Source organism: Pseudophryne corroboree, chromosome 6 (assembly GCF_028390025.1).
Source record: "Pseudophryne corroboree isolate aPseCor3 chromosome 6, aPseCor3.hap2, whole genome shotgun sequence".
Lineage (NCBI taxonomy): Eukaryota > Metazoa > Chordata > Amphibia > Anura > Myobatrachidae > Pseudophryne > Pseudophryne corroboree.
This window is the reverse complement of record NC_086449.1, coordinates 842,669,150-842,691,790: the sequence shown is the minus strand read 5'-3', so window position 1 is coordinate 842,691,790 and position 22,641 is coordinate 842,669,150. Positions and strand designations below refer to the sequence as shown.

The 22,641-nt window shown below is 50.5% G+C and overlaps 1 protein-coding gene across 1 annotated transcript in view; it reads left to right on the top strand.

The window, feature by feature from the left end:
• Positions 1-13,976: 13,976 nt before the first annotated feature.
• Positions 13,977-22,641, top strand: part of STRAP (serine/threonine kinase receptor associated protein) — a 93,254-nt gene continuing 84,589 nt past the window's right edge. The window contains exons 1-2 of the mRNA XM_063929430.1: positions 13,977-14,357; positions 19,460-19,595. Of these exons, the coding sequence (XP_063785500.1) occupies positions 14,246-14,357; positions 19,460-19,595 (248 nt within the window). The 5' untranslated portion in view covers positions 13,977-14,245. The remainder of the gene's footprint in view (positions 14,358-19,459; positions 19,596-22,641) is intronic.

Genomic DNA, 22,641 nt, shown 5'->3' with positions numbered 1-22,641 from the left:
GTACACAGGGACCTGAGATGGTGGATTCCAGTGGGGACGAATTGATAATCTGTGAGGAGGGGGATGTACACGGTGATATATCGGAGGATGATGATGAGGTGGACATCTTGCCTCTGTAGAGCCAGATTGTGCAAGGAGAGATTAATTGCTTCTTTTTTGGTGGGGGTCCAAACCAACCCGTCATTTCAGTCACAGTCGTGTGGCAGACCCTGTCACTGAAATGATGGGTTGGTTAAAGTGTGCATGTCCTGTTTATACAACATAAGGGTGGGTGGGAGGGCCCAAGGACAATTCCATCTTGCACCTCTTTTTTAATTTATCTTTGCATCATGTGATGTTTGGGGCTAATTTTTTTTAAGTGCCATCCTGTCGGACACTGCAGTGCCACTCCTAGATGGGCCAGGTGTTTGTGCCGGCCACTTGGGTCGCTTAGCTTAGTCACACAGCGACCTTGGTGCAAATTTTAGGACTAAAAATAATATTGTGAGGTGTTCAGAATAGACTGGAAATGTGGTTATTGAGGTTAATAATACTATGGGATCAAAATTACCCCCAAATTCTATGATTTCAGCTGTTTTGAGGGTTTTTTGTAAAAAAAACCCACCCGAATCCAAAACACACCCGAATCCGACAAAAAATTTTCAGGGAGGTTTTGCCAAAACGTGTCCGAATCCAAAACACGGCCGCGGAACCGAATCCAAAACCAAAACACAAAAAATTTCCGGTGCACATCTCTATCATAAACTGTATTTTCTCTGACGTCCTAGTGGATGCTGGGAACGCCGTAAGGACCATGGGGAATAGCGGCTCCGCAGGAGACTGGGCACAAAAGTAAAGCTTTAGGACTACCTGGTGTGCACTGGCTCCTCCCCCTATGACCCTCCTCCAAGCCTCAGTTAGATTTTTGTGCCCGGCCGAGAAGGGTGCACACTAGGGGCTCTCCTGAGTTTCTTAGTGAAAGTTTAGTTTTAGGTTTTTTATTTTCAGTAAGACCTGCTGGCAACAGGCTCACTGCATCGAGGGACTAAGGGGAGAAGAAGCGAACCTGCCTGCTTGCAGCCAGCTTGGGCTTCTTAGGCTACTGGACACCATTAGCTCCAGAGGGACCGAACACAGGCCCAGCCTCGGAGCTCGGTCCCAGAGCCGCGCCGCCGGCCCCCTTACAGAGCCAGAAGCAAGAAGAGGTCCGGAAAAATCGGCGGCAGAAGACATCAGTCTTCAACAAGGTAGCGCACAGCACTGCAGCTGTGCGCCATTGTTACTCAGGCACACTTCACACTTCGGTCACTGAGGGTGCAGGGCGCTAGGGGGGGGGGGGGGCGCCCTGAGCAGCAATGTAAACACCTTGGCTGGCATAAATACACCACATATAACCCCCAGGGCTATATGGATGTATTTTAACCCCTGCCAGAACTCACCAAAAAGCGGGAGAAAAGGCCGCCGAGAAGGGGGCGGAGCCTATCTCCTCAGCACACGGGCGCCATTTTCCATCACAGCTCCGCTGGAAGGACGTCTCCCTGACTCTCCCCTGCAGTCCTGCACTACAGAAAAGGGTAAAAAAGAGAGGGGGGGCACTAATTTGGCGCAGTTTTAATACTAACAGCAGCTTTAAAGGGAAAAGCACATTTTATAGTGGTATTCCTGTCTATATATAGCGCTCTGGTGTGTGCTGGCATACTCTACCTCTGTCTCCCCAAAAGGGCTAGTGGGGTCCTGTCCTCTATCAGAGCATTCCCTGTGTGTGTGCGGTGTGTCGGTACGATTGTGTCGACATGTTTGAGGAGGAAAATGAGATGGAGGCGGAGCAATTGCCTATTATAGAGTGGTCACCCCCTAGGGAGTCGACACCTGAGTGGATGAGCTTATGGAAGGAATTGCGTGACAGTGTCAGCTCGTTACGACAGACAGGTGACGACATGAGACAGCCGGCTACTCAGCTTGTGCCTGTCCAGGGGTCTCAAACGCCATCAGGGGCTTTAAAACGCCCGTTACCTCAAATGGCAGACACAGACACGGATACTGACTCCAGTGTCGATGATGAGGAGACAAACGTGACTTCCACTAGGGCCACACGTTACATGATTGAAGCAATGAAAAATGTATTGCATATCTCTGATAATACAAGTACCACTAAAAAGGGTATTATGTTTGGTGAGAAAAAACTGCCTGTAGTTTTTCCTGTATCCGAGGAATTAAATGAAGTGTGTGATGAGGCGTGGCTCCTCTTCCTTACTACCTTCTACACAATCATCGTTAAAAATATGGGATAAATTAGCTGCAAAAAAATTACATATTCCATTGCTCACTCTTTCGCACGTTACTTTGAGGTCGCCATCTAAACTAATACCTAACTTGAGGCTTGTGAAGTGGGTCTCCTGTGGTGTGAAAACGCTTGGCGGCTTGTTAAACGGTTCATTATTGTTACCATTCTCCACGTTACACCATAAATTTCAGATCCCTGACACAGAATTACTGAGTTATTTCCAAATTCACCATTGGTGGAAAAATGTTCCCACAACTAAAGAAAGCTTTAGGACTACCTGGTGTGCACTGGCTCCTCCCACTATGACCCTCCTCCAGGCCTCAGTTAGAATCTTGTGCCCGGCTGAGCTGGATGCACACTAGGGGCTCTCCTGAGCTCCTAGAAAAGAAAATAAGAATTTACTTACCGATAATTCTATTTCTCATAGTCCGTAGTGGATGCTGGGGACTCCGAAAGGACCATGGGGAATAGCGGCTCCGCAGGAGACTGGGCACAAAGTAAAAGCTTTAGGACTAGCTGGTGTGCACTGGCTCCTCCCCCTATGACCCTCCTCCAAGCCTCAGTTAGGATACTGTGCCCGGACGAGCGTACACAATAAGGAAGGATTTTGAATCCCGGGTAAGACTCATTACCAGCCACACCAATCACACCGTACAACTTGTGATCTGAACCCAGTTAACAGCATGATAACAGAAGGAGCCTCTGAAAAGATGGCTCACAACAACAATAACCCGATTTTTGTAACAATAACTATGTACAAGTAATGCAGACAATCCGCACTTGGGATGGGCGCCCAGCATCCACTACGGACTATGAGAAATAGAATTATCGGTAAGTAAATTCTTATTTTCTCTAACGTCCTAGTGGATGCTGGGGACTCCGAAAGGACCATGGGGATTATACCAAAGCTCCCAAACGGGCGGGAGAGTGCGGATGACTCTGCAGCACCGAATGAGAGAACTCCAGGTCCTCCTCAGCCAGGGTATCAAATTTGTAGAATTTAGCAAACGTGTTTGCCCCTGACCAAGTAGCTGCTCGGCAAAGTTGTAAAGCCGAGACCCCTCGGGCAGCCGCCCAAGATGAGCCCACTTTCCGTGTGGAATGGGCTTTTATAGATTTTGGCTGTGGCAGGCCTGCCACAGAATGTGCAAGCTGAATTGTACTACAAATCCAACGAGCAATCGTCTGCTTAGAAGCAGGAGCACCCAGCTTGTTGGGTGCATACAGGATAAACAGCGAGTCAGATTTTCTGACTCCAGCCGTCCTGGAAACATATATTTTCAAGGCCCTGACTACGTCCAGCAACTTGGAATCCTCCAAGTCCCTAGTAGCCGCAGGCACCACGATAGGTTGGTTTAAGTGAAATGCTGAAACCACCTTAGGGAGAAATTGAGGACGAGTCCTCAATTCTGCCCTGTCCGTATGAAAAATTAGGTAAGGGCTTTTATAGGATAAAGCCGCCAATTCTGATACACGCCTGGCTGAAGCCAGGGCTAACAGCATTACCACTTTCCAAGTGAGATACTTCAAGTCCACAGTGGTGAGTGGTTCAAACCAATGTGATTTTAGGAATCCCAACACTACATTGAGATCCCAAGGTGCCACTGGAGGCACAAAAGGAGGCTGTATATGCAGTACTCCCTTGACAAACGTCTGAACTTCAGGTACAGAAGCTAGTTCTTTTTGGAAGAATATCGACAGGGCCGAAATTTGAACCTTAATGGACCCTAATTTGAGGCCCATAGACAGTCCTGTTTGCAGGAAATGCAGGAATCGACCCAGTTGAAATTCCTCCGTAGGGGCCTTCCTGGCCTCGCACCACGCAACATATTTACGCCAAATACGGTGATAATGTTGTACGGTTACATCCTTCCTGGCTTTGATCAGGGTAGGGATGACTTCATCCGGAATGCCTTTTTCCTTCAGGATCCGGCGTTCAACCGCCATGCCGTCAAACGCAGCCGCGGTAAGTCTTGGAACAGACATGGTCCCTGCTGGAGCAGGTCCTGTCTTAGAGGTAGAGGCCACGGGTCTTCCGTGAGCATCTCTTGAATTTCCGGGTACCAAGTCCTTCTTGGCCAATCCGGAGCCACGAGTATAGTCTTTACTCCTCTCCTTCTTATGATTCTCAGTACTTTTGGTATGAGAGGAAGAGGAGGGAACACATACACTGACCGGTACACCCACGGTGTTACCAGAGCGTCCACAGCTATTGCCTGAGGGTCCCTTGACCTGGAACAATATCTGTCCAGTTTTTTGTTGAGGCGAGACGCCATCATGTCCACCTTTGGTTTTTCCCAACGGTTTACAATCACGTGGAAGACTTCCGGGTGAAGTCCCCACTCCCCCGGGTGAAGATCGTGTCTGCTGAGGAAGTCTGCTTCCCAGTTGTCCACTCCCGGAATGAACACTGCTGACAGTGCTATCACATGATTTTCCGCCCAGCGAAGAATCCTTGCCACTTCCGTCATTGCCCTCCTGCTTCTTGTGCCGCCCTGTCTGTTTACGTGGGCGACTGCCGTGATGTTGTCCGACTGGATCAATACTGGCTGACCCTGAAGCAGAGGCCTTGCCTGACTTAGGGCATTGTAAATGGCCCTTAGTTCCAGGATATTTATGTGAAGTGACGTTTCCATGCTTGACCACAAGCCCTGGAAATTTTTTCCCTGTGTGACTGCTCCCCAGCCTCTCAGGCTGGCATCCGTGGTCACCAGGACCCAATCCTGAATGCAGAATCTGCGGCCCTCTAGGAGATGAGCACTCTGTAACCACCACAGGAGAGACACCCTTGTCCTTGGAGACAGGGTTATCCGCTGATGCATTTGAAGATGCGATCCGGACCATTTGTCTAGCAGATCCAACTGAAAAGTTCTTGCGTGGAATCTGCCGAATGGAATCGCTTCGTAAGAAGCCACCATCTTTCCCAGGACCCTTGTGCACTGATGCACTGACACCTGGCCTGGTCTTAGGAGTTTCCTGACTAGGTCGGATAACTCCCTGGCTTTCTCTTCCGGGAGAAACACCTTTTTCTGTACTGTGTCCAGAATCATCCCTAGGAACAGCAGACGTGTCGTCGGAATCAGCTGCGATTTTGGAATATTTAGAATCCATCCGTGCTGTCGTAGTACTATTAGGGATAGTGCTACTCCGACCTCTAACTGTTCTCTGGACCTTGCCCTTATCAGGAGATCGTCCAAGTAAGGGATAATTAAGACGCCTTTTCTTCGAAGAAGAATCATCATTTCGGCCATTACCTTGGTAAAGACCCGGGGTGCCGTGGACAATCCAAACGGCAGCGTCTGAAACTGATAGTGACAGTTCTGTACCACAAACCTGAGGTACCCTTGGTGAGAAGGGCAAATTGGGACATGGAGGTAAGCATCCTTGATGTCCAGAGACACCATAAAGTCCCCTTCTTCCAGGTTCGCTATCACTGCTCTGAGTGACTCCATCTTGAACTTGAACCTTTTTATGTAAGTGTTCAAGGTTTTCAGATTTAAAATGGGTCTCACCGAGCCGTCCGGCTTCGGTACCACAAACAGCGTGGAGTAATACCCCTTTCCCTGTTGTAGGAGGGGTACCTTGATTATCACTTGCTGGGAATACAGCTTGTGAATGGCTTCCAATACCGCCTCCCTGTCGGGGGTAGACGTTGGTAAAGCAGACTTCAAGAACCGGCGAGGGGGAGACGTCTCGAATTCCAATTTGTACCCCTGAGATACTACCTGCAGGATCCAGGGGTCCACTTGCGAGTGAGCCCACTGCGCGCTGAAATTCTTGAGACGGGCCCCCACCGTGCCTGAGTCCGCTTGTAAGGCCCCAGCGTCATGCTGAGGACTTGGCAGAAGCGGGGGAGGGCTTCTGGTCGTGGGAAGAAGCTGTCTGTTGTAGTCTTTTTCCCCTTCCTCTGCCCCGGGGCAGATATGAGTGGCCTTTTGCCCGCTTGCCCTTATGGGGACGAAAGGACTGAGCCTGAAAAGGCGGTATCTTTTTCTGCTGCGAGGTGACTTGGGGTAAAAAGGTGGATTTCCCAGCCGTTGCCGTGGCCACCAGGTCCGATAGACCGCCCCCAAATAACTCCTCCCCTTTATACGGCAATACTTCCATATGCCGTTTGGAATCCGCATCCCCTGACCACTGTCGCGTCCATAGTCCTCTTCTGGCAGAAATGGACATCGCACTTACTCTTGATGCCAGAGTGCAAATGTCTCTCTGTGCATCTCGCATATATAGGAATGCATCCTTTAAATGCTCTATAGTCAATAATATATTGTCCCTGTCCAGGGTATCAATATTTTCAGTCAGGGAATCCGACCAAGCCACCCCAGCACTGCACATCCAGGCTGAGGCGATTGCTGGTCGCAGTATAACACCAGTATGTGTGTATATACTTTTAAGGATATTTTCCAGCCTCCTATCTGCTGGCTCCTTAAGGGCGGCCGTTTCTGGAGACGGTAACGCCACTTGTTTTGATAAGCGTGTGAGCGCCTTATCCACCCTAGGGGGTGTTTCCCAACGAGCCCTAACCTCTGGTGGGAAGGGATATAGTGCCAATAATTTTTTAGAAATTAGCAGTTTTCTGTCGGGGGTAACCCACGCTTCATCACACACTTCATTCAATTCATCTGATTCAGGAAAAACTACGGGTAGTTTTTTCACACCCCACATAATACCCCTTTTTGTGGTACTTGCAGTATCAGAGATGTGCAAAACCTCCTTCATTGCCGTGATCATGTAACGCGTGGCCCTACTGGAAAATACGTTTGTTTCTTCACCGTCGACACTGGAGTCAGTGTCTGTGTCTGGGTCCGTGTCGACCCACTGAGGTAATGGGCGTTTAATAGCCCCTGACGGTGTTTGAGACGCCTGGACAGGCACTAACTGAGCTGCCGGCTGTCTCATGTCGTCAACAGTTTTCTGTAACGTGCCGACACTGTCACGTAATTCCTTAATTACGGCCATCCATTCAGGTGTCGACTCCCTAGGGGGTGACATCACCATTATAGGCAATTGCTCCGCCTCCACATCATTTTCCTCCTCATACATGTCGACACACACGTACCGACACCCAGCACACACACAGGGAATGCTCTGATAGAGGACAGGACCCACTTAGCCCTTTGGGGAGACAGAGGGAGAGTTTGCCAGCACACACCAGAGCGCTATATATGTATAGGGACAACCTTACAATAAGTGTCTATCCCTTATAGCTGCTTATATCTGTTATTTTGCCAAATAAGTGCCCCCCTCTCTTTTTTACCCTGTTTCTGTAGTTGCAGGATGCAGGGGAGATTCTGGGAGCCTTCCTACCAGCGGAGCTGTGTGGGAAAAATGGCGCTGTGTGCTGAGGAGATAGGCCCCGCCCCCTTCACGGCGGGCTCTTCTCCCGCTTTTTTCTGGAAAACTGGCAGGGGTTAAATACATCCATATAGCCCAGGAGCTATATGTGATGTATTTTTCGCCAACTAAGGTAAATTCATTGCTTCCCAGGACGCCCCCCCCAGCGTCCTGCACCCTCAGTGACCGGAGTGTGAAGTGTGCTGAGAGCAATGGCGCACAGCTGCAGTGCTGTGCGCTACCTTATGAAGACAGGAAAGTCTTCTGCCGCCGATTTATGGACCTCTTCTTGCTTCAGCATCTGTAAGGGGGCCGGCGGCGCGGCTCCGGGACCCATCCATGGCTGGGCCTGTGATCGTCCCTCTGGAGCTAATGTCCAGTAGCCTAAGAAACCCAATCCACTCTGCACGCAGGTGAGTTCGTTTCTCTCCCCTAAGTCCCTCGATGCAGTGAGCCTGTTGCCAGCAGGTCTCACTGAAAATAAAAAACCTATTTAAACTTTTACTCTAAGCAGCTCAGGAGAGCCACCTAGATTGCACCCTTCTCGTTCGGGCACAAAATCTAACTGAGGCTTGGAGGAGGGTCATAGGGGGAGGAGCCAGTGCACACCAGCTAGTCCTAAAGCTTTTACTTTGTGCCCAGTCTCCTGCGGAGCCGCTATTCCCCATGGTCCTTTCGGAGTCCCCAGCATCCACTAGGACGTTAGAGAAAGTATATTTTAGGTTTTTAATTTTCAGTGAGATCTGCTGGCAACAGACTCACTGCTACGAGGGACTAAGGGTAGAAGAAGCGAACTCACCTGACTGGAGATAGTTTGGGCTTCTTAGGCTACTGGACACCATTAGCTCCAGAGGGATCGAACACAGGACCCGACCTCGATCGTCCGGTCCCGGAGCCGCGCCGCCGTCCCCCTTACAGAGCCAGAAGCATGAAGATGGTCCTAAAAAACGGCGGCAGAAGACTTCGGTCTTCAACAAGGTAGCGCACAGCACTGCAGCTGTGCGCCATTGCTCCTCATGCACACCTCACACTCCGGTCACTGATGGGTGCAGGGCGCTGGGGGGGGCGCCCTGAGCAGCAATATTAAACACCTTGGCTGGCAAATCTACACAATATATAGTCATATAGGCTATATATGTGTAAAATACCCCTGCCAGAGATCCATAAAAAAGCGGGAGAAAGTCCGCCGAAAAAGGGGCGGGGCTATCTCCCTCAGCACACTGGCGCCATTTTTTCTTCACAGTGCAGCTGGAAGACAGCTCCCCAGGCTCTCCCCTGTAGTTTTCAGGCTCAAAGGGTTAAAAAGAGAGTGGGGCACTAAAAAGTAGGGATTACTCGATCCCAATTAGACACAAAATACAATAAAATACAAGAAATAGCAAGGCTAATGATGGAACAAAGGAGTTAATAATATTAATAAAACCAGATGGATAGAATGAAAAATTGCACATTTAATATAACACATATAAAATGACAATTTAAAATAATAATAAAAGGTCACAATCGTTAGCTGCTCAAACGATAGTGTCCGTTCCTTTTAGTATGAACTGGACTGCAGGTAGGTGGACAAAAGTCAGAGAGAACTGATGGCACAGTTCAATTTCAAACATTACCAGAGTGGCACCATTGGAGGTACAGTCCCTTGCAGAGTCCCTTGTATAGATTGACAATGTCCAAGGTCCTCACCAGTGTACGGTGTCTCTAAATGTGGAGTGGGTGCTGAGTAAGCGCCAAGAAGCAATCTGTCACCAGAAATCCGTTCTGCAGATGGTAGTTGAGTCCAGTGTTTCCAAGACCTTTGAAAAAGCTGCAGTAACTGCAGTGAAACGCGTCAGTGTTATTACTGGTCACTTCTACAAGACTGATTGCTGTCCCCCATGTGCCCAGACTCAACTACCATCTGGAGAATGGATTTCTGGTGACAGATTGCTTCTTGGCGCTTACTCAGTAATTACCTGGGTAGTATGCTGTCATGAGACTAAAACTAACATATAGGCTCTACCGCTTTATCCCTATAATTATTCAGTGGACGCTCATCCATGATTCAGGGAGGTGAACCTCTGTTGTGAGACAAAGGATCAGACACTTCTGTCTAAGGGTGCATACACACGGTGAGATTCGGACTTATCCGATTCTCACCGTGCGACAGGGGGCCGGGTCGGCACTTAGCCAGTATCGCAAGCACATAATAACTGTGCTTGCGATGCTGGCTATGTGCGATTTCAATCCTGACTATCTCTTCTATAGAGATAGTCAGGATTGACTTGCCTGCACAGCCTATTTTTTCTTCCGATGCCGACCGCGCGGGGCCGCGCATCGGCATCGGATCGGGATCGCAAGGTGACTGTCACCTTGCGATCTGCACTATATTTTCTTCCGATTCTGACTATATAGTCAGAATCGGAAGAAAATATCTTACCGTGTGTACACACCTTAACATGGACAGCAGATCCACATACTCTCTCTTTCTTCCTCTCTCCATCACCTCTTTCTCTCCCCCCCCCCCCCCCTTTCTTTCTCTTCCCCGCCCTTTCTTCTTCTCTCTGGTCTTTTCCCACTCTTTCTACTGCTTTCCTCCAGAATCCCATTCGATACCTGGGCTTATTTATAATTTTCTGGTGCACTCTCAGTGTGTTGGAACGATCGGCCATATTTTCCTACTACCATACCTCAAAGCACATGCCCATCCTCATCTGATCTTGGAAGCCAAATGGTGGTGGGGTGGGTCAGTACCTGGAAGGGAGACCCCCAGGGAATACCCAGTGTAGTAGGACGGCACGGATAAACCATTCTGACATAATTCTCTAACAGCAGGATCGCCACTCTTCCTTCCTTCTCAACTAAAGGGTAACTCTACCCATCCCATATATGCTACATGAAACAATGAACAATAAACATTGTGGACACTACGGAATCTTGTATGACTGGCACTGGTAGCATCGTGAGCCCAGTGAGTGGTTCTTCCCTTACACTAATTGACCCACCTGGGTCTTATTAATACAAACTTGCTTTGTACTGATCCAAGGCAGACGCAAGTACAGATGGAGCCACGCTAGTCGTGGCTCCGTCTGTGACTAGGCGCGCCCGGACGCTGTGAGCATCTACATCTGGACAGGCGCGTGCGCCCGGACGGAGACGCACCCATTCACTTGAATGGAGAGCGTCTTCGTCCGCGTGCCCAGACAGAGACTCTCTGAATGGGAGCATCTCTGTGCACTCCCGGCGTGACTAGGTGGATGGATCGCCTAGTAATGCCTGCGATAAAGAAGGCTCAATCTGTAGCATTATCTGTATCTACTTTCCTATCTGGAATCACCTCACATGTTGACGGATCAGAACACATTCTGTTTCTTAGAGCTTTGCAGTGGTTGGCTGCCAACTTAAGTTTATGTGAAGAATTAAGAAAAGCTAAGTCTTAATCCTATTACTATTATTTCTGACTGATATAACAAAGAGCGCGCCCAAACAAGAGTCTTCTATTCTCGTTCTGTTCTATATGCCCCCACAGTACCAGATATGCCCCCACATTGCCAGACACACATATTCCCCCACAGTTCCAGATATGCCCCACATTGCCAGATACACATGCCCCCATGGTGCTAGCTACACATATGCCCTCATGGTACCAGTTATGCCCCCCTAGTGCCAGATACACATTCTCCCACATTGCCAGATACACATATGCCCCCATGGTGCCAGTTATGCCCCCATAATGCCAGATATGCCCCCAGGAGTGCAAAACACCGTTGTTGTTGTTGCTGCTGCTGTCTGGGGCCGGCTGTGCAGTGTGATGGGGGAGAGGAGAGCGCAGCCCGCTTCTCTCCTGCCCTCCGTCCAGTCTCCACTCTCCTTCTGCGGCGGCATCCTGTACCTCAGACCTGGCGCCGGTCCATGAAGCAATCAGAGCTCGCAGTCCGGCAGCGGAGGCTCCAGACTGGCTACCGGTCCGTGAGCTCTGATTGGCTCACGAACTGGTGTTTGAGTGTAATACACACCGCAGCTGGACTCGGCGTGTATTACACTGACGGCAGGCGAGGCGCATGCTGCGCTCTCCTCTCTCCGATACGGTGTCTGCAAGGTGGCGGCTTACTTACCGGTACGCAGTACCGCCCCATACCGCCATACTTGCAGAGCTGACTGACAATGAGGTGTCCCATCAGCATTCACAGCCCTCGATCTCCTTATATGGAATGCCGTCAATTTACCTACAAACAAAATACCGACAATTAAATTACCGACAAGGACATAATATAAATTAAAATGTCGACAGGTCAAAAATTTTACGTTTTTCATTGAAAGCGACTTGTTCATACTTTACCCTCCCAGAGGATCTGGAGGAGGAATATAATAGTGTGCCGAGCGCATCAAGCCATGCGAGGGGACGCGCTACACTTACGCTGTGTCCATGTCGACATACACAAAAAAAAACGACTTGTCGACTTTTTGACCTGTCGACATTTTAAATGTCGGTATTTTGACCCTCGGTCAATTGTTGGGTGACCTCTCTCATCCACTGCTCTGGTTATTTAAAGCTGCAGATGCATCTTAAGCATCTTGCACATGTGCGCCACCCGTCACAGACAAGATAACAGTGCGACATTACACGAGGGATTAAACACACACATATATGTACACTGTATGTATGTATACAGTGCATCCGGAAAGTATTCACAGCGCTTCACTTTTTCCACATCTTGTTATGTTTACAGCCTTATTGCAAACTGGAATAAAAAAAAAATTCCCCTCAAAATCCTACACACAATACCTCATAACGACAACGTGGAGAAAGGTTTTTTTTTGAATTTTGCAATTTTATTAAAAATAAAAACTGAAAATATCAGCCCCAGAATCTGTGTAACATGAGCGTCCCAGTGTAATGGAATCTCTAATCTACCCTCCAGATACACACAGGGATGCTGCCCCAGCACTATGTGCCTCAGGGTAATGACACAGGTCACAATGCTCAGATCTCACACTCAGTCCTCAGGACCCCACACAGGTGAGCCGGCAGGTGCGCTCATCCCTCACTGACACCCACAGGTGAGCCAGGTGCACAGGTGCGCTCATCCCTCACTGACGCCTACAGATGAGCCAGGTGCACAGGTGCGCTCATCCCTCACTGACGCCTACAGGTGAGCCAGGTGCACAGGTGTGTTCATCCCTCACTGATGCCTACAGGTGAGCCAGGTGCACAGGTGTGTTCATCCCTCACTGACACCCACAGGTGAACCGGCAGATGCACAGGTGCACTCCATCCCTCACTGACGCCCACAGGTGAGCCAGGTGCACAAGTGTGCTCATCCCTCACTGACGCCCACAGGTGAGCCAGGTGCACAAGTGTGCTCATCCCTCACTGACACCCACAGGTGAGCCAGGTGCACAGGTGCGCTCATCCCTCACTGACGCCCACAGGTGAGCCAGGTCCACAGGTGCACTCATCACTCACTGACACCCACAGGTGAGCCAGGTGCACAAGTGTGCTCATCCCTCACTGACGCCCTCAGGTGAGCCAGGTGCACAAGTGTGCTCATCCCTCACTGACACCCACAGGTGAGCCAGGTGCACAGGTGTGCTCATCCCTCACTGACGCCCACAGGTGAGCCAGGTCCACAGGTGCACTCATCACTCACTGACACCCACAGGTGACCCGGGTGTACTCATCCCTCACTGACGCCCACAGGTGAGCCAGGTCCACAGGTGCACTCATCACTCACTGACACCCACAGGTGAGCCAGGTGCACAGGTGCGCTCATCCCTCACTGACGCCCACAGGTGAGCCAGGTGCACAAGTGTGCTCATCCCTCACTGACACCCACAGGTGAGCCAGGTGCACAGGTGCGCTCATCCCTCACTGACGCCCACAGGTGAGCCAGGTCCACAGGTGCACTCATCACTCACTGACACCCACAGGTGAGCCAGGTGCACAGGTGCGCTCATCCCTCACTGACGCCCACAGGTGAGCCAGGTCCACAGGTGTACTCATCACTCACTGACACCCACAGGTGAGCCAGGTGCACAGGTGCGCTCATCCCTCACTGACGCCCACAGGTGACCCGGGTGTACTCATCCCTCACTGACGCCCACAGGTGACCCGGGTGCAGCTCATCCCGCACTGACGCCCACAGGTGACCCGGGTGCAGCTCATCCCGCACTGACGCCCACAGGTGACCCGGGTGCACAGGTGCGCTCATCACTCACTGACGCCCACAGGTGACCCGGGTGCAGCTCACCCCTCACTGATGCCCTGGGCTCCTGAGGACCTCGGGTCTGGACCGGTAGCGTCTAGATTGTCTTCGTGCAGAGGACCTTTCCCATAACCCCCTGGGTCCAGGTCACAGTCTATATGGAATAGTGCTGCATAGGAAACAAGAAACACCCGACACGATCGGAGAAGGAGGAAGACATGTAGCAGCTGTCAGGGGGAGTTCTCTCCTCTCTCTTGTGTCACATCCAGCTCCTGAGCACCAAGCCAACAAAGACACAACCGCTCCAGACCCTGCGGAGGAGACGCTCACGCTGTTCCGCTCCCATGATCCTCTACTCACATCCGCCCTCATGCAAGATGGCCGCCCGCTCCTCGGCGCCTCACTTCCGTGTGATGACGACTTCCGGTAGCGTGCAGCCGCCGCAGCCTGTGTGTGAGAGATGGCGATGCGGCAGACTCCCCTCACCTGCTCCGGCCACACCCGGCCTGTGGTGGACCTGGCCTTCAGCCCCATCACCCCGCACGGGTACTTCCTCATCAGCGCCTGCAAGGGTGAGACGCCCGAGTTACCCCTTCCGCCACCCGGTGTGACCCCCGCAGACATCCATAACCCCCCCCCCCTGTCACCCGGTGTTACCCTATCCGCCACCCGGTGTGACCTCCGCAGACATCCATAACCCCCCCTGTCACCCGGTGTTACCCCATCCGCCTCCAGTGTTACCCCCACCGACCCCCTCACCTCTCATCACCCAGGACTACCCTATCCGACCCCCACCACCCGGTGCTACCCCCACCAACCTCCATAATCCCCCCCCCCTCTCATCACCACCTGGTATTACCCTATCCACCACCCGGTGCTACCCCCACCAACCTCCATAATCCCCCCCCCCCCCTCACCTCTCATCACCACCTGGTATTACCCTATCCACCACCCGGTGCTACCCCCACCAACCTCCATAATCCCCCCCCCCCCCCTCTCATCACCACCTGGTATTACCCTATCCACCACCCGGTGCTACCCCCACCATCCTCCATAATCCCCCCCCCCCCCCCCTCACCTCTCATCACCACCTGGTATTACCCTATCCACCACCCGGTGCTACCCCCACCATCCTCCATAATCCCCCCCCCCCCTCTCATCACCACCTGGTATTACCCTATCCACCACCCGGTGCTACCCCCACCATCCTCCATAATCCCCCCCCCCCCCTCACCTCTCATCACCACCTGGTATTACCCTATCCACCACCCGGTGCTACCCCCACCATCCTCCATAATCCCCCCCCCCCCCTCACCTCTCATCACCACCTGGTATTACCCTATCCACCACCCGGTGCTACCCCCACCATCCTCCATAATCCCCCCCCCCCCCCCCTCACCTCTCATCACCACCTGGTATTACCCTATCCACCACCCGGTGCTACCCCCACCATCCTCCATAATCCCCCCCTCACCTCTCATCACCACCTGGTATTACCCTATCCACCACCCGGTGCTACCCCCACCAACCTCCATAATCCCCCCCCCCCCCCCCCCCCCCCTCACCACCACCTGGTATTACCCTATCCACCACCCGGTGCTACCCCCACCATCCTCCATAATCCCTCACACACACACCAACACCCATCTCCTGGGGCTGCCCTATCTGACCCCTGACCCCCTCACCTCTCATCACCACCTGGTATTACCCTATCCACCACCCGGTGCTACCCCCACCAACCTCCATAATCCCTCACACACACTAACACCAACACCCATCTCCTGGGGCTGCCCTATCTGACCGCTGACCCCCTCACCTCTCATCACCCAGGACTGCCCTCCCCCCATCACGCGGGGCTGCCCTATCCGTCTCCGCCCCCCCCAGGTTATGGTGATGTAGATGTCGGTGTAATGGGTGGTGTCATTGCCTCACAGCGTTGAGGGCGTGTGTCATTTCAGGGTGGAGTTTGTATGTTTTCCCCGTGCTTGTGTAGGTTTCCTCACGGATTCAGTATGATTTACCGGCTGTCAATATCCCACCTGAATGCCGGCAGAGTCCCCTTACTGCGCTCGCCACAGGATCTATTCCCGCTCTGTGTCATGGACACCCACAAATGGGAAGTGTCCTGTTGCGCCGGGATTCCGGCTGGCGGCATTGTCGGTTTGCAGGATTCTGCCGTCTATGTCCTGACCACTGGGATCCCTTCCTCGCACTATCCAAAAACCCTACTGTGTGTACATGTGACAGGGAATATAGAGTGTAAGCTCACTGGGACAGGGGCTGATGTGACTGATACTCTCTCTGTAATGTGTGTGTACATGTGATAGGGAATATAGAGTGTAAGCTCACTGGGGCAGGGGCTGATGTGACTGATACTCTCTCTGTAATGTGTGTGTACATGTGATAGGGAATATAGAGTGTAAGCTCACTGGGGCAGAGGCTGATGTGACTGATACTCTCTCTGTAATGTGTGTGTACATGTGATAGGGAATATAGAGTGTAAGCTCACTGGGGCAGGGGCTGATGTGACTGATACACTCTCTGTAATGTGTGTACATGTGATAAGGAATATAGAGTGTAAGCTCACTGGGGCAGAGGCTGATGTGACTGATACACTCTCTGTAATGTGTGTGTACATGTGATAGGGAATATAGAGTGTAAGATCACTGGGGCAGGGGCTGATGTGACTGATACTCTCTCTATAATGTGTGTGTACATGTGATAGGGAATATAGAGTGTAAGCTCACTGGGGCAGGGGCTGATGTGACTGATACTCTCTGTAATGTGTGTGTACATGTGATAGGGAATATAGAGTGTAAGCTCACTGGGGCAGGGGCTGATGTGACTGATACTCTCTGTAATGTGTGTACATGTGATAGGGAATATAGAGTGTAAGCTCACTGGGGCAGGGGCTGATGTGACTGATACACTCTCTGTAATGTGTGTGTACATGTGATAGGGAATATAGAGTGTAAGCTCACTGGGACAGGGGTTGATGTGACGGATACTCTCTCTGTAATGTGTGTGTACATGTGATAGGGAATATAGAGTGTAAGCTCACTGGGGCAGAGGCTGATGTGACTGATACTCTCTCTGTAATGTGTGTGTACATGTGATAGGGAATATAGAGTGTAAGCTCACTGGGGCAGGGGCTGATGTGACTGATACACTCTCTGTAATGTGTGTACATGTGATAAGGAATATAGAGTGTAAGCTCACTGGGGCAGAGGCTGATGTGACTGATACACTCTCTGTAATGTGTGTGTACATGTGATAGGGAATATAGAGTGTAAGATCACTGGGGCAGGGGCTGATGTGACTGATACTCTCTCTATAATGTGTGTGTACATGTGATAGGGAATATAGAGTGTAAGTTCACTGGGGCAGGGGCTGATGTGACTGATACTCTCTCTGTAATGTGTGTGTACATGTGATAGGGAATATAGAGTGTAAGCTCACTGGGGCAGGGGCTGATGTGACTGATACTCTCTCTGTAATGTGTGTGTACATGTGATAGGGAATATAGAGTGTAAGCTCACTGGGGCAGGGGCTGATGTGACTGATACTCTCTGTAATGTGTGTGTACATGTGATAGGGAATATAGAGTGTAAGCTCACTGGGGCAGGGGCTGATGTGACTGATACTCTCTGTAATGTGTGTACATGTGATAGGGAATATAGAGTGTAAGCTCACTGGGGCAGGGGCTGATGTGACTGATACACTCTCTGTAATGTGTGTGTACATGTGATAGGGAATATAGAGTGTAAGCTCACTGGGACAGGGGTTGATGTGACGGATACTCTCTCTGTAATGTGTGTGTACATGTGATAGGGAATATAGAGTGTAAGCTCACTGGGGCAGGGGCTGATGTGACTGATACTCTCTGTAATGTGTGTACATGTGATAGGGAATATAGAGTGTAAGCTCACTGGGGCAGGGGCTGATGTGACTGATACACTCTCTGTAATGTGTGTGTACATGTGATAGGGAATATAGAGTGTAAGCTCACTGGGACAGGGGTTGATGTGACGGATACTCTCTCTGTAATGTGTGTGTACATGTGATAGGGAATATAGAGTGTAAGCTCACTGGGGCAGAGGCTGATGTGACTGATACTCTCTCTGTAATGTGTGTGTACATGTGATAGGGAATATAGAGTGTAAGCTGACTGGGGCAGGGGCTGATGTGACTGATACACTCTCTGCAATGTGTGTGTACATGTGATAGGGAATATAGAGTGTAAGCTCACTGGGGCAGAGGCTGATGTGACTGATACTCTGTAATGTGTGTGTACATGTGATAGGGAATATAGAGTGTAAGCTTACTGGGGCAGGGGCTGATGTGACTGATACACTCTCTGTAATGTGTGTGTACATGTGATAGGGAATATAGAGTGTAAGCTCACTGGGACAGGGGTTGATGTGACTGATACTCTCTCTGTAATGTGTGTGTACATGTGATAGGGAATATAGAGTGTAAGCTCACTGGGACAGGGGTTGATGTGACGGATACTCTCTCTGTAATGTGTGTGTACATGTGACAGGGAATATAGAGTGTAAGCTCACTGGGGCAGGGGCTGATGTGACTGATACACTCTCTGCAATGTGTGTGTACATGTGATAGGGAATATAGAGTGTAAGCTCACTGGGACAGGGGTTGATGTGACGGATACTCTCTCTGTAATGTGTGTGTACATGTGATAGGGAATATAGAGTGTAAGCTCACTGGGACAGGGGTTGATGTGACGGATACTCTCTCTGTAATGTGTGTGTACATGTGACAGGGAATATAGAGTGTAAGCTCACTGGGGCAGGGGCTGATGTGACTGATACACTCTCTGCAATGTGTGTGTACATGTGATAGGGAATATAGAGTGTAAGCTCACTGGGACAGGGGTTGATGTGACGGATACTCTCTCTGTAATGTGTGTGTACATGTGATAGGGAATATAGAGTGTAAGCTCACTGGGGCAGGAGTGCCATTCTGGGGTCTGTGGTGTTATTTTTGCGGGTGAGTGGAATGTTGCGGTAGCCAGCGTGGGATAGAAGGAGGTGGAGCTTGGTCCGCTGCATCTTCTGACGACTCCAGTGAAATGCGGGGTTACACTGAACGCGAGGCTGTCGGCGCAGTACAGTATCGCCTTCGCAGCTGTGATGGCCGCACAGTGTATGTGCAGTAATATAATGTCTGCGTGCAGTAGTATGTGATGGACTGAGGAAATGTTGCTACACCTGCTTTTCCACACCACCATCGACACAACATCGGATACACATCGACTCCTCTAGTAAGTCCTGGGCTGAGCAGGTCTCCTTTCTCTATGTCAGAGGTTCCCAAACGCAGTCCTCAGGGCAACCCAACAGTCCAGGTTTTAGGTATATCAATGGCTCAGCACACATGGTTAAATCAAATTGACTGAGGTGCTAATTAAGTCACCTGTGGCCAAGTATGGATACATTTATAACCAGGACCGTTGGGTGCCTTGAGGAGCGCGTGTGGGAACCTCTTCTCTATGTATTGCTCCGTCGTGCTCGGTGAGACCTACCTCTGCGTTCCACGCACGCGCAGTAGCCGATATCTGCTCCATTGTAGAAGTATCTGCGTACAGCCGATGTGCACATAGTAATCAGACAGAACTTTGATGATCTTTAAATAAACAAATGCTTTGTTTTGACAGATGGGAAACCAATGCTGCGCCAGGGCGACACCGGAGACTGGATTGGCACGTTTCTGGGCCACAAGGGAGCCGTGTGGGGAGCCACCCTCAATAACGATGCCACAAAGGCAGCCACGGCAGCTGCAGACTTCACAGCGTATGTAGACCACAGACTCCTCCATATACTGCTTCTATATCTCAGCTGTTCCAGCAAGTTTTGATACCAAGTAAAAAATAAATAAATATGTATATACTGTACTGGGCGGAGGTTTTATAGTCAGGTGTGACAAATGCTGGAAAGTAACCACGTGTCTTTTACCACTGTGCGACACAAAGCGCCGGCTGTGTCATCACGTGTCGTCACAATATGTATGTACAATACTGGGCGGAGGTTTTATAGTCAGGTGTGACAAATGCTGGAAAGTACCCACGTGTCTTTTACCACTGTGCGACACAAAGCGCCGGCTGTGTCATCACGTGTCGTCACAATATGTATGTACAATACTGGGCGGAGGTTTTAGTCAGGTGTGACAAATGCTGGAAAGTACCCACGTGTCTTTTACCACTGTGCGACACAAAGCGCCGGCTGTGTCATCACGTGTCATCACAATATGTATGTACAATACTGGGCGGAGGTTTTAGTCAGGTGTGACAAATGCTGGAAAGTAAGATTGCTTTAAACAATAGACTAAATGCAACATGGGATACACATGGCCTCCTCGGGTAAGTCCTGGGCGGAGCGGGTTCCGGGTCTCCGTTCTCTATGTATTGCTCCCTCGTGCTCAGTGACACCTACCTCTCGTTTCACGCATGCGCAGTAGCCAGTATCTGCGTACAGCCCGATTGTTCATATGCATAATCGGAAGATGCCCAGCAGAGCCATCAGCTCAGAACCAGCAGAAACCAGTGGCACCCAGGTACACCCATCTACTGGTCAGATAAGGCTGGGCAGAAGTGGTCTTCCTGGAAGAATTGCAGCCAAAAAGCCAGACCTTCCACGTGGAAACTAGAGACTCGGCTATGCAGGAAAACACCGGATCCGGGTGCAGAGAAATGGCGGCGGGGGTTCTGGACTGAGGAGGGACACTGGGAAATCTCTGGCTGTAGCAGGAGAGCGGTACAATACGGAGTGTGACCAGGGTGGACGTTCCTTCTAGTCTGGGGCTGTTGGGGATTTGGTCAGGATTAATGGTGTCCTCAGTGCTGAGAAAATCAGGCAGGTACTTATCCATCAAGCAGTACCATCAGAGAACGTCTTACTCCAAATTTACTCTGCAGCAGGACAACGACCCCAAACATACAATGTCATTAAGAACTATCTTCAGCGTAAAGAAGAACAAGGAGTCCTGGAAGTGATGCTATGGCCCCACAGAGCCCTGATCTCACCATCATCGAGTCTGTCTGGGATTATATGATACAGAATGATTTCAGCAAACCTATATGCACAGAAGATCTGTGGTCGGTTCTCCAAAATGTTTGGGACAACCTCCCTGCCGAGTTCCTTCAAACACTGCTTGAGTGTACCTAAGAGAACTGACGCTGTTTTCAAGGCAAATGGTGATCACACCAAATACTGATTTGATTTAGATTTCTGCAGCAGGGTACATAGGTTTCCACAGGGAAAACATTGGGGTGTATAGATGGATCTAGATCCAGGCACCAACAGGTAAAGCTTTAGCTGTCCCAGGATGCAATGGGTCCCTCCTCTATAGCTCCGCCTCCAGGCACTGAGCTCCGTTTTTGAGCTGGCGTCTGCAGTAGCAGGTCACTGCTCATGCAGCCCTAAAAGATTTTTACTTTTAACTTGAAATTGACTTTTCTCTTAGGTCCTAGAGGATGCTGGGGTCCACATTAGTACCATGGGGTATAGATGGGTCCACTAGGAGCCATGGGCACTTTAAGAAATTGATAGTGTGCTGGCTCCTCCCTCTATGCCCCTCCTACCAGACTCAGTTTAGAAAATGTGCCCGGAGGAGCCGGTCACGTCGCTGGAAGCTCCTGAAGACTTTTCTGCATTTTTGTTATATGTTTGTTATTTTCAGGCAGGACTGGATGGCACCAGCCTGTCTGCTTCGTGGGACTTGGGGGAGGGACCTCTTGAAGGGTTAATGGTCCCGTTCCCCGCTGACAGGACACTGAGGGAGCTATTCGCAAACCCCACCACGGCGAGCGTACATTCCCGCAGCACGCCGCCACCTCTAACAGAGCCAGAAGTGAGTAGGAAGCTGGCGTCCCGGTTAGCGGGTCGCTGGCAGTAATGGCGGCATGAGGGTAGGGGTGCAGCGCTGACAGGCAGGCTGCGGCTCCAGGCTTCAGAGACATGCAGGTTGCTGTGTGTGTTCCGCTGTGAGGGGCGAGCTGAAACCACAACTAAATACCCAAAGGGGATATTGTTTTACTCCTACACTATAGTGACTTTTTCATACATTTAAATCCCTTCTTTATCCTCCCTCACCTCCCCCCCTAGCTACTATCCGTGCACAAGAACTTGCTTCCTACTTCAAGGATAAGATTGATAAAATCCGAGATGAAATGGTATGCTCTAACTCAGCCAGTGACCTGCTCAATTCCCTACCTGAACCCTCTGGCACTTTCTCTTCATTTGATCCCACAAGTGAAGATGAAGTATCAACACTCTTTTCATCCTCCTACTCCACTACCTCTCCTCTTGATCTTATACCCTCACAGGTCAGCAAAACTTTGTCTCCTGTGCTTATCCCAACCTTAACTAAAATCTGTAATCTCTCTCTGTCTACTGGTATCTTTCCTTCTCTATACAAGCATGCAGTGATTACTCCCATTCTAAAAAAACACAACTCTGACCCAAACACACTCTCTAACTACCGTCCCATTTCTCAGCTACCCAGTCCCTCCAAGCTACTTGAGAGACTTGCCTACACTCGCCTTACACACTTTCTTAACTCCCACAACTTATTGGACCCACTTCAGTCAGGCTTTCGTGCCCAACACTCCACAGAGATGGCACTGACCAAAGTAGTGAATGATCTAGTCACTGCTAGATCAAAAGGCCATTACACACTACTTATTCTTCTAGATCTCTCTGCTGCTTTTGACACTGTTGACCACTCTCTTCTCATACAAACACTAAAATCCTTAGGTCTTCAGGACACAGCCCTTTCTTGGTTCTCATCCTACCTATCTAATCACTCTTTCGGTGTTCGCTTCTCTGATTCTACCTCCTC